This window comes from Dendrobates tinctorius, unplaced genomic scaffold (assembly GCF_039654945.1).
Source record: "Dendrobates tinctorius isolate UK_male_01 unplaced genomic scaffold, ASM3965494v1 ptg000010l, whole genome shotgun sequence".
NCBI lineage: Eukaryota > Metazoa > Chordata > Amphibia > Anura > Dendrobatidae > Dendrobates > Dendrobates tinctorius.
This window is the reverse complement of record NW_027361678.1, coordinates 12,098,894-12,115,832: the sequence shown is the minus strand read 5'-3', so window position 1 is coordinate 12,115,832 and position 16,939 is coordinate 12,098,894. Positions and strand designations below refer to the sequence as shown.

General features: G+C 44.7%; 1 protein-coding gene across 2 annotated transcripts in view; it reads left to right on the top strand.

The window, feature by feature from the left end:
* TSHR (thyroid stimulating hormone receptor) overlaps nucleotides 1-16,939 on the top strand; it is a 148,642-nt gene that overhangs the window by 118,446 nt on the left and 13,257 nt on the right. For both annotated transcript variants that reach the window (XM_073587044.1, XM_073587047.1), the window contains 4 exons: nucleotides 2,521-2,595; nucleotides 2,936-3,010; nucleotides 6,371-6,448; nucleotides 6,522-6,590. In XM_073587044.1, coding sequence (XP_073443145.1) covers nucleotides 2,521-2,595; nucleotides 2,936-3,010; nucleotides 6,371-6,448; nucleotides 6,522-6,590 — 297 coding nt within the window. The remainder of the gene's footprint in view (nucleotides 1-2,520; nucleotides 2,596-2,935; nucleotides 3,011-6,370; nucleotides 6,449-6,521; nucleotides 6,591-16,939) is intronic.

The window sequence follows — 16,939 nt, the reverse complement described above, 5'->3', positions numbered from 1 at the left end:
AAATCGTCAAATGGCGCTGCTTCCCTTCCGAGCTTTGCCATGCGCCCAAATAGTGGTCTGCCCCCACACATGGGGTATCAGCGTACTCAGGACAAATTGCACAATAACTTTTAGGGTCCTGTTACCCTTGGGAAAATAAAAATTGGGGGTAAAAAGATGATTTTGTGGAAAAAATATGATTTTTTTAATTGTACCGCTGTACGTTATAAACTTCTGTGAAGCCCTTGTGGGTTCAAAGTTCTCACCACATATCTAGATAAGTTCCTTGGGGGGTCTAGTTTCCAAAATGGGGTCACTTGTGGGGGGTTTCCACTGTTTAGGTACATCAGGGGCTCTCCAAACGTGACATGGCGTCCGATCTGAATTCCAGCCAATTTTGCATTGTAAAAGTCAAACGGCGCTCCTTCCCTTCTGAGCTCTGCCATGCGCCGAAACAGTGGTTCCCCCCACATATCAGGTATCAGCGTACTCAGGACAAATTGCACAATAATTTTTGCAGTCCAATTTCTCCTGTTACCCTTGGTAAAATAAAAAAAATTAAACCTGAAGTATTTTTTTTGTGAAAAAAAGTTAAATGTTCATTTTTTTTTAAATATTCAAAAAATTCCTGTGAAGCACTTGAAGAGTTAATAAACTCCTTGAATGTTGTTTTGATCACCTTAAGGGGTGCAGTTTTTAGAATGGTGTCACTTTTGGGTATTTTCTATTATATAGACCCCTCAAGTGGCTTCAAATGTGATGTGGTCCGTAAAAATAAAATGGTGTTGCAAAAATGAGAAATCACTGGTCAACTTTTAACCCTTATAACTTCCTAACAAAAAAAAATTTTGGTTCCAAAATTGTGCTGATGTAAAGTAAACATGTGGGAAATGTTACTTATTAAGTTTTTTGTGTGCCGTATCTCTGTGATTTAAGGGCATAAAAATTCAAAGGTGGAAAATTGCGAAATTTTCAAAATTTTCTCCAAATTTCCATTTTTTTCACAAATAAACGTTCAAGTTATATGAATTAAATTTTACCACTAACATGAAGTACAATATGTTACGAGAAAACAATTTCAGAATCACCAGGATCCATGGAAGCGTTCCAGAGTTATGCCCTAATAAAAGGACAGTGGTCAGAATTGTAAAAATTGGCCCTGGAGTTAACGTGCAAACCACCCTTGGTAGTGAAGGGGTTAAGCTGGAGGTCAATTTACCCGATTGTAGGTTGCATGTGGGTGCCGGGAGCTCTGCAGTCCACAGGTACAAGAATCTTGGTTGCCGGACAGACCCCAAAGCATGGGCCGCTGCTCCCCTTGGCAGATCTGTTCCCAGTTCCTTCTTAGATCATCATCGTCTGGTTCTTCTGTGAGAGTTCTTAATCACACTAGGACCCCCCCCTCTGTCAGAGGGTGGGCTAATAATCTCCACCCTGTAGCTCCCTGCAGAACTTATTCCCAATATCTAAGAAAGGGGGTAACTTTCAACAGCATGATCGGATCAGGACATGAGAGGTACCAGTGAATGCGGTTTGTTTTGCCTGTCGTGTGGAGAGCAAACATGGCCCCATTGGGTCGCTGTGGAAGGCCAATCTCTATATCTCAGGTCCCAGAGCCCTCATCGACTCAGGAGTTACACTGCCAGATGAGCAATTTCCTCAGGGTCACTCGGATATTTTCCATGAGTCCATAACTCGAAAGATGTGCTCATAATCCATGATCCTAGGATGGAGTCGGGGAGGCTGGGAGACACAATGGATGTGTATTTCTATGTCTAGCTGACAGGTATATTCTAATTGAAGCCCCCAGGCCCCTTCCTGCCCCATTCTGGCGTGGCTCCTTCTCAATCTTTGAAGTTCTGTTTTGGGCCTTATTTCATTATCATACTAAAAGGCCTTGCTATTCAACATTGGAGCACTAAATCCTGCTTTGTTCATCACATCCCTGTAGTGTGATATCACCGTGTGCATTATCCCTGTAGTGTGATATCACCGTGTGCGTTATCACTATTATTTGTCTGAATAAAGGTGATCAAAATAATCCTAATCTTTTAAGGCTGTTGCTGTTGATGTTCCTTGTGGAGAGGGACCCCATGGTTTCTTGCTAGCCTCTATCTCTCAGGTACTGTGCTGGGTAGAGGTTTATGTTGGAAGCTCTGACGCCCCCTGCTGGCAGAGCTTTCTTGTCACTGATGGTAGAGTGAGGGGCCAGTGCCTGTCAGTGGCTGACGCACATTTCTAGGCGCTCAGGCCAATGCCGAAGCTGCTGACCCGTTCAGGCTGAGCAGGAGAAGCCAAATCATGCGCTGTGCTACGCCCGCTGACATCATGCTGATAACTTCCTTATCAAAGCACACATGGACTGGGTTAAAAGCCATCACCCACTTCCCTGTTTAACCCCCTCCTGGGAGAGAACCAGACATGGAGTCTGACCGATCTTGTGTTAATCAGTATTTGAGGCACGCCGCACCTCATATCTCCAACTGACGCATGGCGTCTCTTGCTCCTGATGAAAACCATTTTCATTTTGTTTTGTTGCAGAGAAATCCGAAGTCTTATGAATCTGAAGAGTATCGAGTACGGGACGTTCCAGGAGCTGCCGTTGCTGAATTACCTGTGAGTGCTCGGGATGGGGCTGCAGAGGTGGGTGCACCATCACCTCTACCAGACATTAAGCACTGGCTGGACTACGCCTCCATCATTCTTCCTTCGCTATAAAAGGACGCAGAGGAAGCCTGAACCTGTCTTGGAAGCCTTCTCTACCCAAATGATTGTTTTCTTTAAATCAAATTCTTTCTACTCCTGCAGCACAGATGTTTCCACCTTCTCGGGTCTGGACGTAGGACAGAAGCATTTTGCTTTTCCCGTCCCTTTATTTGTTTGCAGTGCAGTTTTGGGCCAACGTGAATGTGGGGAACCGTGCTGTCACCCTGAATGTCTTCTCTTTTGTTTCCAGAGGGATTTTGAACACCGGCCTCTCCATGTTCCCTGATTTAAGCCAAATCCACTCTCTGGTCGGCGGTGTCTTTGTGTAAGTCACATAGCACAGCTGTTACATTGTTACACAGAAGGGGATGCCTCTCATTCACCAATCACCCCTAAAGTGAAGTCGCCAGTGCTTCCTTGGTGAATGGTATATTCAGGTCTGCACTAATGTGGGGGTAGCGCGATGCTGCGGACCCATCTCTTCATAGAGTTGTAGGGAGATCCTCATCTGCTCCTCTTCTAATGACATGGCCTCATTGCACATGTAAGGGAGGGACATGACTGTAGATACTGTAACATCAATGTCCAGTCCTTCCCCTACACAAAACTGTATTCTTCTCTTCAGCATACCTGCATCTCCAAATCCAGATTTCCCTGGGCACTTCCCAGGCGATGATGGTTGCTTCTTGAGGCAACCCCCATTAACGGATACACAGTTCAGGTTAACTTGAACACTCTTTTTACTTAATACTTCACACGTGACATCCACAGTTGGCACATCATGATATTCACTTGGTTCCTCATCTTTCCCTGCTTGGCTGTCACTTCTGTGCAGTACACACCTGGACCGAACTGTCCTAGACTGCTCCCCAGTTCCTTCTCGGCCTGACCTTCCTTCTGCCTGTTTTGCCTCAGACTCAACATCATCACTCACCAGGTTTGATGGCCTCTGGTAAAGCATCCGGCCCATCTGTACCGAACTCGTCGAAGCTCCAACTTGCTTCATCTCCTCAGTCCAACCAACTCCTGCCCTAAAAGCATCTGCCCTGGTGATGAGTCGCCACATCTTTCCTTTCCTGCACTGGCCCACTGCTATGACACACAGTGGCTGTGGGTAACGTGGGCTGCAGCACTTTAACGTTACATGGCTGCCGAGCTGTCTAGGCCTATAGCTCATGTGGACACTTGGGCACCCTGGCCCCATCTGACCTAACTTCCTAGAAACTTCTCTCTTAGGCTACGTGCACACGCTGCGGAATCCGCTGCGGATTAATCCGCACGGATTTTGCAAAAACCACAGATAATCCGCAGGTCCAAAGACCTGCGGATTATCTGCGGTTTTGCCTGCGGTTTGGTCCTGCGGATTCACTATCTCCACAATGGTGGAGATAGGAACCCGCAGCGGTTTCCGCAGAAAGAATTGACATGCAATTCTTTCTGCGGATTCAAAACCGCAGCAAATCCGCGCGGTTTTTTCCGCAGCGTCGGCACAGCGTTTTTTTTTTTCCCATTCAAATGAATGGTACTGTACACCGCAGCTAAAACTGCTGCGTGTCCGCAGCGGCCAAAACCGCTGCGGAAACGCAGCGGAATCCGCAGCCTGTGCACACAGCCTTACATCTCGGCAGCTCCGCCTACACTTAACCCTCTATGAACATCCTATAAACTATACCTACAAGGCCCGCTAGTATGCCCCCATCTAGTAGCCCACAACAGAACTACACTTACCCTTTGTATAAGAACTATATACAGTTGTGGCCAAAAGTATTGACACCCCTGCAATTTTGTCAGATAATACTCAGTTTCTTCCTGAAAATGATTGCAAACACAAATTCTTTGGTATTATTATCTTCATTTAATTTGTCACACACACACATAAATATATATATATATATATATATATATAGTATATATATATATATATATATACAGTCATATGTAAAAGTTTGGGCACCCCTATTAATGTTAACCTTTTTTCTTTATAACAATTTTGGTTTTTGCAACAGCTATTTCAGTTTCATATATCTAATAACTGATGGACTCAGTTATATTTCTGGATTCAAATGAGGTTTATTGTACTAACAGAAAATGTGCAATCTGCATTTAAACAAAATTTGACCGGTGTAAAAGTATGGGCACCCTTATCATTTTCTTGATTTGAACACTCCTAACTACTTTTTACTGACTTCCTGAAGCACTAAATTGGTTTTGTAACCTCATTGAGCTTTGAACTTCATAGCCAGGTGTATCAAATCATGAGAAAAGGTATTTAAAGTGGCCACTCGCAAGTAGTTCTCCTATTTGATTCTCCTATGAAGAGTGGCATCATGGGCTCCTCAAAACAACTCTCAAATGATCTGAAAACAAAGATTATTCAACATAGCTTTTCAGGGGAAGGATACAAAAAGTTGTCTCAGAGATTTAACCTGTCAGTTTCCACTGTGAGGAACATAGGTACAGTTCTTGTTAAGCCCAGAAGTGGCAGGCCAAGAAAAATATCAGAAAGGCAGAGAAGAAGAATGGTGAGAACAGTCAAGGACAATCCACAGACCACCTCCAAAGTCCTGCAGCATCATCTTGCTGCAGATGGTGTCACTGTGCAACAATACAGCGCATGCATAACGCCTTTTTGTATGACCAAACAACTCAATCTTTGTTTCATCAGTCCACAGGACCTTCTTCCAAAATGTAACTGGCTTGTTCTAATGTGCTTTTGCATACCTCAGGCGACTCTGTTTGTGGCGTGCTTGCAGAAACGGCTTCTTTCGCATCACTCTCCCATACAGCTTCTCCTTGTGCAAAGTGCGCTGTATTGTTGACCGATGCACAGTGACCCCATCTGCAGCAAGATGATGCTGCAGGTCTTTGGAGGTGGTCTGTGGATTGTCCTTGACTGTTCTCACCATTCTTCTTCTCTGCCTTTCTGATATTTTTCTTGGCCTGCCACTTCTGGGCTTAACAAGAACTGTACCTGTGTTCTTCCATTTCCTTACTATGTTCCTCACAGTGGAAACTGACAGGTTAAATCTCTGAGACAACTTTTTGTATCCTTCCCCTGAAAAGTTATGTTGAATAATCAATTTAGTGCTTCAGGAAGTCAGTAAAAAGTAGTTAGGAGTGTTTAAATCAAGAAAATGATAAGGGTGCCCATACTTTTGCACCGGTCAAATTTTGTTTAAATGCAGATTGCACATTTTCTGTTAGTACAATAAACCTCATTTGAATCCAGAAATATAACTGAGTCCATCAGTTATTAGATATATGAAACTGAGATACCTGTTGCAAAAACCAAAATTGTTATAAAGAAAAAAGGTTAACATTAATAGGGGTGCCCAAACTTTTACATATGACTGTATATATATATATATAAATGTGGCAGTACCAAGGAATGCACGCAGTAATACATGTTCCTATGTAGCAGTACCACCGCAAGCATTCATCATAGACATTATCAACATTAGCAATATGTAAACATTAACAGACCAAAGACAAATAGAGAAAGAGAAGCAAGGAGGTAATTCTATCTCACCCCCTTACACACACATAAGGCATTCACAGTGGGCCCTATAGGGTCACGTACAGATGTGACGCCCGCACCACCCGGCTGGTTGTCCCCTGTAGCACAGGGGGTAGTCCATCTTGCTCTGTGAGACTTGTAGTTCACTTGTGTTCTTTGTCTCTGCAGGGAGATTGCTGATAATCCGAACATGGTGCTTGTGCCCACCAATGCTTTCCAGGGTCTGTCCAGTGGATTCCTGACCCTGTGAGTAGCGATCACTGATCCTCTATTGATCTCTTGCTTTTCTATCACATTCATTCCTCTTCTGTCTCTTCAGTAAACTCTACAACAACGGATTTACCCAGCTGCAGAGCCATGCGTTCAACGGCACCAACCTAACTGTCGTGTGAGTACTAACTGACCCCCAGCGGCCTCAGCAGTTACAAGGGCCTCCGACGCAACGTTGCGCACCTGACACAACGCTGCGCACGCAACACAATGCTGCGCACCTATGAAGACTTGCTGAAGGTCTTGTACGTGAGTCATGTTACCAGACCTGGCACAACTGGCAGGGGAGAATGTGTTAAAATGAATTATTATTCAACTGCTCCAATGTCACCCCACAGTAATCATACAGTGTTTGCAGCCATAAGACTTACCAGATAGTCTGCAGAAGCATTAACCCTAGATATGAGCTACTGCGAGATCTCTGAAATGGTGGAGTAGGCTTGAGTGAAGCCTCCTATCTGGTGTGACAGCTCAGCATCTCTCAAATATTCTTCTCTGCCTGACTCCCTGACTGGTCCCAGGAGCTCACAGTCTAATTTCCTATCAGACGTGTCTCACTCTTATGGCTGTGACCTGTTACAATAATTTAATCTCTCAGTCCAGGTATCAATCCCATGGGTCTGACTCTTCTAGTGCTTTAACAGTCATCCAGCAGGTGTCAGCAACAAGATGCAAAGTTCCCAACTTGAGTGTTAACTGAAAACCAGTAAAATTGTGCATGCAGCTTTGGACCTGACTGGAGTATAAAGCAAGATACAAATCAAGATTATTTAGGAATGTACAATGATAGCGGCTGTAATAACACACACACTGCAAGCAGTGTCCTCACATGGGGTGAAGAAATCTCCGCATGTTTATAGAGGAGTGGCCGGTCTCGAATTCCCTGTGTGTGCGGCAACGGTTATAAGGGAGATTATCGGGATGTTAGTCTGTCTTGTGCCTGGGTGTAAGGGATCGGATATTTCCTGCTTGCCACTAATACCTTTCCTGACCCTTGCTGCACGTTTAAGTGGTACTAAGCAAACATCTGCAGATCTGCTGGCAAGGAAAATGCGTCCGTCCAGAGCGTAGGAGGGCAGACGCTCAAGCGGCACCAATAATTGTACCCCATTCTCCCAGCTCAGGATCATGAGATATCTTTATAGCCATACGCATTATAATGCCCCATTTATGATGATTTCCTCCATGAAGAGACCAGTTCCTTTCACTCATATGTGGTGCCCACCCTAGATTAAATGTCTACCAGCCTGCACCTCATCTAAGCGCATCAAGACCTCCAGACTATTTGAAGAGCAGACAGCAGGCAAAAGAAAGATTTAGTGTTTTCAACATACTTGATCCTTGTCAGAGAAGATGAAGGGGAAAGAGAGGTCTAAAGGCCCCGTCTCACTAAGCAATCTCGGTAGCGAGATCGCTGCTGAGTCACAACTTTTGTGACATAACAGCGGTCTCACCAGCGAGATCGCTGTGTGTGACAGCGATCAGCGAGCGGCCCCCCTGCCGGTATCGCTGATCGCTGGAAGAAACCTCTGGACATTTCTTTGGTCGCTGGTCTCCCGCTGGCCAGCACGCATCGCTGTGTGTGACAGGCGGGAGACCAGCGATCAGCTGTAAAAAATAATTCAAAAAATAAAAAATATAGTTATTCTCACCTTCCGATGTCCCGTTCAGCCATCCCGCCTCTCTCCACGCTCCGGTCCCAGTGATCCTTTGCACGAATGACCGCGAGACTTTGTTATCCCGCGAGACCGTGACATCTCGCGGTCATTCTCGCAAAGGATCACTGGGACCGGAGCGTGGAGAGAGGCGGGATGGCTGAACGCGACATCGGAAGGTGAGAATAACTATATTTTTTATTTTGATTCTATTTTTTACAGGATGGCCAGCGATGCCGGGCGCTCGGCATCGCTGTGCTGATCACTGGTGAAGCTGTCTGTGTGACAGCTCACCAGCGATCACATAGCGATTTACCAGCGATCCTGACACCTTCATATCGGTGTCGGGATCACTGGTAAGTCGCTTAGTGTGACGGGGCCTTTAACAGTAGCTAACTTCCATCTCTCTAATCAGAACATTAGAATGCTGGGCTTAAGATAGCATGTATGAGGGACAGCAAAGAGCAGCTGACAGCACAACGGAGGGGTGGATGCCAGTTCAAAGGTTCATGGACCCAAATGAACAATAGTCCAAATAAGGAAGAGGAACAGCATCCAGTCCAGGTGAAAAATTGTATCAAAAATTTATTCTGCCAGTACAAAATACAACGTTTCGGCCATATTGTGGCCTTTTTCAAGTATAACATAGCAGCACAAATGGTGGCCTTTTATAGTGTGGCACAGCCAATCACCATTTCGGTAACACCCATCACAGAAAATCCATACATAAAATACATATAAATACATCCATCAGATACATATATATTCAATAGCACAGTTTATCCAATCTTTAACAATAATGGTCATATTTATATTAGAAATATTGCAAAAGCATTTCATACATAAACAACAATCCCCAAATCAGCCCACCAATGATCATGATGCATCAAAGGTATCCATAGAAATAACGCACCAATCACTTGCAGTAATACATATCCATATATAAACCGCCAATCCCTAATCACATAGTAGTGGCGCCAACCCCAATGGACCAATCAGTCCTGAATTACGAAGAGGATGCTGTCCTTTATGAATTTTTGCCGTTATTTCTTGCCTGTCATTCCCCGTGCCCTTTTTTCCTTTTTTTCTTTTTTGTAATTATCCCAGTTTTGCTCCTTGTATAATATGCAACGTATGCGATTTTCGTAAAGTATGGAATATTATTAAAGTTACTATGGATATGGTTCCTTGATTCCAAATGTCTTTTATATGCTGCGTTGTTTGGGAGCATTTTGGCCTATCTGCGTGGACTCATTTATTCAAGTATGGTAGTACCCTGGTTTTTGTCAATCAGCGCATGCGCGGGCTTGTGAGGGAGTGTGGTGTGTGAGGGAGTGTGGTGTGTGAGCGCGTGCTCTGGTCCTCTGCGCGTGCGCGGTCCTCCCCGGTGGGCGGTTCGTGTGGCTGATCCCTTGCATAGCACCGCGCATGCACGGTGCTCTGTGACGGAGACGTCACGTGACCGGACCTGCGGGGATGGGCGGCGCGCGCGCCGTGACCTGGTGGTGCGCGTCATTAGACTGCGCTCCTGATACAGCCTGGCTCTGGCTGATGTTGTCATACAGGGAGAGGGAACTCTGCCGATATAGGGATTTGTGAGTCCTCACATGATTGGTCCATTGGGGTTGGCGCCACTACTATGTGATTAGGGATTGGCGGTTTATATATGGATATGTATTACGGCAAGTGATTGGTGCGTTATTGCTATGGATACCTTTGATGCATCATGATCATTGGTGGGCTGATTTGGGGATTGTTGTTTATGTATGAAATGCTTTTGCAATATTTCTAATATAAATATGACCATTATTGTTAACGATTGGATAAACTGTGCTATTGAATATATATGTATCTGATGGATGTATTTATATGTATTTTATGTATGGATTTTCTGTGATGGGTGTTACCGAAATGGTGATTGGCTGTGCCACACTATAAAAGGCCACCATTTGTGCTGCTATGTTATACTTGAAAAAGGCCACAATATGGCCGAAACGTTGTATTTTGTACTGGCAGAATAAATTTTTGATACAATTTTTCACCTGGACTGGATGCTGTTTCGCTTCCTTATTTAGCATGTATGAGGGAGTCGTGAGGGATAGCTAGAAGCGAGCGTGTATGGTGGAGTGGAAAGGGATAGCCGGAAGCGAGCATATATGGGGGAGTCATGAGGGATAGCTGGAAGCGAGTGTGTATGGGGGAGTCGTGAGGGATAGCCGGAAGCGAGTGTGTATGGGGGAGTCGTGAGGGATAGCCGGAAGCGAGCGTGCATGGGGGAGTCGTGAGGGATAACCGGAAGCGAGCATGTATGGGGGAGTCATGAGGGATAGCCGGAAGCGAGCATGTATGGGGGAGTCATGAGGGATAGCCGGAAGCGAGTGTGCATGGGGGAGTCGTGAGGGATAACCGGAAGCAAGCATGTATGGGGGAGTCATGAGGGATAGCCGGAAGCAAGCATGTATGGGGGAGTCGTGAGGTATAGCCGGAAGCAAGCGTGGATGGGTGTGTCGTGAAGGATAGCCGGAATCAAGAGTGTATGTGGGAGTCCAAATTGCCGGAAGCTAGCTTTTATGGGGCATTTGTAAGAGATAGCTGAGAATGAGCATGTAGGGGGAAGTCATAAGGGATAGCTGGAAGTGAGGGGGAAAATAGCTGGAAGCAAGCATATATGGAGGAGCCATGAGGGATAGATGGAAGCGAGCATGTATAGGTGAGTTTTGAGAGATAGATAGAAGGAAGCGTGTATAGGGGAGTCTTGAGGGATAGCTAGAAGTGAGCATGTATTGAGGAGTTTTATGAGATAGCTGGAAGTGAGCATGTAGGGGGGAATCATAAGGGATAGCTGGAAGCGAGGGGGAAAATAGATGGAAGCAAGCATGTATGATAGCCGGAAGCGAGCATGTGTGTGTATGGGTGAATTAGGAAAGATAGCTGGAAGCGAGCAAGTGTGTGAATAGAGTACGGACTGATAGATGGAATAAGCTTTTGGATAATGGTTATATAAAGTGTATGACTAACAGAAAAGACAAGCAGCGTTCCCTTCATCTTGAGAAAAATAGGTTCAATCTCCACGGAGGATAAGCATTCTTCCGCATGTGAATCTGGAGCTGTCACCTCAGGAGCTGGGTGTCTACTGTAAAAAGTGAATTTTTTGCCCACTAACTTAAGGAGGCAGTTACTGTAAAAGCAGTAAATCTGTATAGTAGGCACTCAAGATCTGGTTCTCTATGGTAAGAGCAGTTGTTATTAGAATCTGGTCACAGCAGTAACAGGTAATTGCTTACAAAAAGCCTTACTGGACATAAATTACTGTAGTTAGAACAAAGTACAATGAATGATCCATGCAAATATATGGACTGGTCTGTAACCCATTAACCCCCGGAGCTTTATTCGGTTTTGCGTTTTTTTGTTTTTCACTTCCCTTCTTCCCACAGCCATAAATTTTTTTATTTTTCCTTCAATATGGCCATGTGAGGGATTGTTTTTTGCCGGACGAGATGTACTTGTGAACGACACCATTGGTTTTACCAATGTTGTGTACTAGAAAACGGGAAAAAAATTCCAAGTGCAGTGAAATTGCAAAAAAAGTGCAATCCCATCCATTTTTTTGTTTGGATTTTTTGCTAGGTTCACGAAATGCTAAAACTGACCTGCCATTATGATTCTCCTGGTCATTACGAGTTCACAGATACCAAACATGTCTAGGTTCTTTTTTATCTAAGTGGTGAAAAAAAATTCAAAACTTTGTTTAAAAAAAGGCGTCATTTTCCGATTCCCGTAGCGTTTCCATTTTTCGTGATCTCGGGTTGGGTGAGGGCTCATTTTTTGTGTGCCGAACTGATGTTTTTAATGATAACATTTTGGTGCAGATACGATCTTTTGATCGCCCATTATTGCATTTTAATGCAGTGTCGCAGCAACCAAAAAAAACGTAATTCAGGTGTTTTGATTTTTTTTCTTGCTACGCCGTTAAGCGATCAGGTTAATCCTTTTTTTTAATTCCTAGATCGGGCGATTCTAAATATGAGTATGTTTGATTTTTTTATTGTTTTATTTTGAATGGGCCGAAAGGGGGGTAATTAGAACTTTTATATTTTCTTTTTACTTTTGGCATTCTTCAATAGTCTCCATGGGAGACTAGAAGTTGCCACAACTCAATCAGCTCAGCTACATAGAGGCGATGATCAGTTCGCCTCTATGTAGCTGAATTACTGACTTGCTATAAGCATCGAGCACTGGGTGGTGCTCACAGCAAGCCGGCACTCCAGGAGACCTCGGGCTGTCGTCACACTGGTGACCTGCGATCATGTAACACAGGTCGCGGTGTGCGTATTTCCGACGCGAATGCCGGAAGCGGCATTTAACTAGTTAATAGCAGCGGGTGGATCGCTATTCAACCCGCGGCTATTGCGGGCACATGTTAGCTGTTCAAAACAGCTGACATGTCCCGGAAAAGATTTGGGCTTACCACCGGAGCCCACATCAAAGGTAGGAATTCCGACATCGGCGTAAATGTACACCCTATGTCGGAAAGGGGTTAAAGTGCTGTTCTGTATTACCTCCCGCAGACCGAGTTGACTCAGCCATCAAAGGTTATTTTCCTTCGTATGGATTAATCAGCACAGAGAAAGTTCTATGGTTGATCCCCACGCCTTGCATTCATTCTTTTGTTGACCGTGATGGACATACAGGTGCTTCTCACAAAAAGTTAATTTATTTCAGTTCTTCAATACAAAAAGTGAAGCTCATTATATAGAATCATTACAAATAGAGTGATCTATTTCAAGTGTTTATTTCTGTTAATGTTGATGACTATGGCTTACAGTCATTGAAACTCAAAAGTCATTATCTCAGTAAATTAGAATAATTACCAAAAAACACCTGCAAAGGCTGCCTAAGCGTTTAAAAAGGTCACCTAGTCTGTTTCAGTAGCTCCAGAATCATGGGGAAGACTGCTCACTTGACAGATGTCCAGAAGGCAGTCATTGACACACTCCACAGGGAGGGTATGCCACAAAAGGTCATTGCTAAAAAATCTGGTTGTTCACAGAGTGCTGTATCCAAGCATATTAATGGAAAGTTAAGTGGAAGGAAAAAGTGTGGTAGAAAAAGACGTACAAGCAACCGGGATAACCGCAGCCTTGAAAGGATTGTTAAGAAAAGCCCATTCAAAAATTTGGGGGAAATTGACAAGGAGTGGACTGCTGCTGGAGTCATTGCTTCAAGAACAACCACAAACAGACGTATACAGGACATGGGCTACAAGTGTCGCATTCCTTGTGTCAAGCCACTCATGACCAATAGACAACGCCAGAAGCGTCTTACCTGGGCCAAGGAGAAAAAAGAACTGGACTGTTGCTCTGTGGTCCAAGGTGTTGTTTTCAGATGAAAGTAAATTTGGCATTTCATTTGGACATCAAGGTCCCAGAGTCTGGAGGAAGAGTGGAGAGGCCACAGTCCAAGCTGCTTGAGGTCTAGTGTGAAGTTTCCACAATCAGTGATGGTTTGGGGAGCCATGTCATCTGCTGGTGTAGGTTCACTGTGTTTTATCAAGACCAAAGTCAGCGCAGTCATCTACCAGGAAATTTTAGAGCCCTTCATGCTTCCCTCTGCCAACAAGCTTTTTGGAGATGAAAGTTTCATTCTCCAGCAGGACTTGGCACCTGTCCACACTGCCAAAAGTTCCAATACCTGGTGTAAAAACAACAGTATCACAGTGCTTGATTGGCCAGCAAACTCGCCTGACCTTAAAGGGAACCTGTCACCTGTTTTGGCTGCTATAAGATGCAGCCACTGCCTTTCAGGGCTCATATACAGCATTCCTGCGATGCCGCCCTCCTGCTTCTTTGTTGCTCTCTGGCATCACGCAGCAGGCATACTTATCTACCCTGTTGAGAACAGAATACGGTAGTGCGCAGGCACTGGGCCTCTCTGACCTTTCCCGGCGCCTGCGACCTGCAATTCATTGCTCTGCCCTCAACAGGGCAGATACAGTGGGGCAAAAAAGTATTTAGTCAGTCAGAAATAGTGCAAGTTCCACCACTTAAAAAGATGAGAGGCGTCTGTAATTTACATCATAGGTAGACCTCAACTATGGGAGACAAACTGAGGAAAAAAAAATCCAGAAAATCACATTGTCTGTTTTTTTTTTCATTTTATTTGCATATTATGGTGGAAAATAAGTATTTGGTCAGAAACAAAATTTCATCTCAATACTTTGTGATATATCCTTTGTTGGCAATGACAGAGGTCAAACGTTTTCTGTAAGTCTTCACAAGGTTGCCACACACTGATGTTGGTATGTTGACCCATTCCTCCATGCAGATCTCCTCTAGAGCAGTGATGTTTTTGGCTTTTCGCTTGGCAACACGGACTTTCAACTCCCTCCAAAGGTTTTCTATAGGGTTGAGATCTGGAGACTGGCTAGGCCACTCCAGGACCTTGAAATGCTTCTTACGAAGCCACTCCTTCGTTGCCCTGGCGGTGTGCTTTGGATCATTGTCATGTTAAAAGACCCAGCCACGTTTCATCTTCAATGCCCTTGCTGATGGAAGGAGGTTTGCACTCAAAATCTCACGATACATGGCCCCATTCATTCTTTCATGTACCCGGATCAGTCGTCCTGGCCCCTTTGCAGAGAAACAGCCCCAAAGCATGATGTTTCCACCACCATGCTTTACAGTAGGTATGGTGTTTGATGGATGCAACTCAGTATTCTTTTTCCTCCAAACACGACAAGTTGTGTTTCTACCAAACAGTTCCAGTTTGGTTTCATCAGACCATAGGACATTCTCCCAAAACTCCTCTGGATCATCCAAATGCTCTCTAGCAAACTTCAGACGGGCCCGGACATGTACAGGCTTAAGCAGTGGGACACGTCTGGCACTGCAGGATCTGAGTCCATGGTGGCGTAGTGTGTTACTTATGGTAGGCCTTGTTACATTGGTCCCAGCTCTCTGCAGTTCATTCACTAGGTCCCCCCGCGTGGTTCTGGGATTTTTGCTCACCGTTCTTGTGATCATTCTGACCCCACGGGGTGGAATTTTGCGTGGAGCACCAGATCGAGGGAGATTATCAGTGGTCTTGTATGTCTTCCATTTTCTAATTATTGCTCCCACAGTTGATTTCTTCACTCCAAGCTGGTTGGCTATTGCAGATTCAGTCTTCCCAGCCTGGTGCAGGGCTACAATTTTGTTTCTGGTGTCCTTTGACAGCTCTTTGGTCTTCACCATAGTGGAGTTTGGAGTCAGACTGTTTGAGGGTGTGCACAGGTGTCTTTTTATACTGATAACAAGTTTAAACAGGTGCCATTACTACAGGTAATGAGTGGAGGAAAGAGGAGACTCTTAAAGAAGAAGTTACAGGTCTGTGAGAGCCAGAAATCTTGATTGCTTGTTTCTGACCAAATACTTATTTTCCACCATAATATGCAAATAAAATGAAAAAAAAAACAGACAATGTGATTTTCTGGATTTTTTTTTCTCAGTTTGTCTCCCATAGTTGAGGTCTACCTATGATGTAAATTACAGACGCCTCTCATCTTTTTAAGTGGTGGAACTTTCACTATTGCTGACTGACTAAATACTTTTTTGCCCCACTGTAAGTACGCCTGCATAGGAGCGCGATGTCGGGGAGTGATGAAGCAAGCAGGAGGGTGGCATCGGACCCGGACCTGCGACACCCATCGGACTGGACCCCCCCGGGTGGGTATAATAAAACTTAGTTTTATTATCTTGCAGGTTGGATCGGGGCTTATCTACAGCATTATAGAATGCTGCAGATAAGCCCTGAAAGGCGGCGGACATATCTTATAGCGGCCAAAACAGGTGACAGGTTCGCTTTAACCCCTGTAGGGATTCGCTCTGGTTGGCAATAGCTGGGCGGCAGTAACGAAGCAACACACAGGCGTAAAGTCCAATTTCAGTGGTTTTAATGTCACTCAGTAACCAGGAGCTTAACAAAACGTAAGGGAAATCAAACACATACTCCAGCTTGGAGAACCACTGGTCCCAGACTCACCCCTTTCACGGGACGGGCGTAATTAAGCGGCTGCCAGGTCCTGCGGCATCCGCCAGGTGCCATTCCCGGGGTTCTTCCGAGTCTTGCTGCGATAGTCCTGCAGCACGGGAATCCTATATCCAAGGTTCAGGCTGAGTCAACACAAGTTCCTGTAGCTTCCAGAAACACACTCACACTGTGGCAATCACCAACCTCCATTACATAGGGCCTAACCCCTCCCACCAGTAAGGTAGACACCACATGGGCTGATCACGTGACCCTGACATCATCGCAGGTCCCGTCTTTAAGGAAAAACCCGGCCAAACATTAATCTGCTGGGAGAAACATATCTTCCATCCAGTAAAATACCCTTTACTGTACCACACCCCATAGAGAATCTATGGAGTATTGTCAGGAGGAAGATGAGAGACACCAAACCCAACAATCGAACGAGCTGAATGCTGCTATCAAAGCAAACTGGGCTTCCATAACACCTCCGCAGTGTCACAGGCTGATCGCCTCCATGCCACGCCACGCCGCATTGATGCAGTAATTGATGCAAAAGGAGCCCCGACCAAGTATTGAGTAAATTTACTGAACATACATTTCAGTAGGCCAACATTTCGGATTTTAAAATAATTTTTCAAGCTGGTGTTATAAAGTATTCTAATTTACTGAGATAATGACTTTTGGGTTTTCATTGGCTGTAAGCCATAATCATCAACATTAACAGAAATAAACACGTAAAATAGATCTCTCTGTTTGTAATGACTCTATATAATATATGAGTTTCACTTTTCGTGTTGAAGAACTG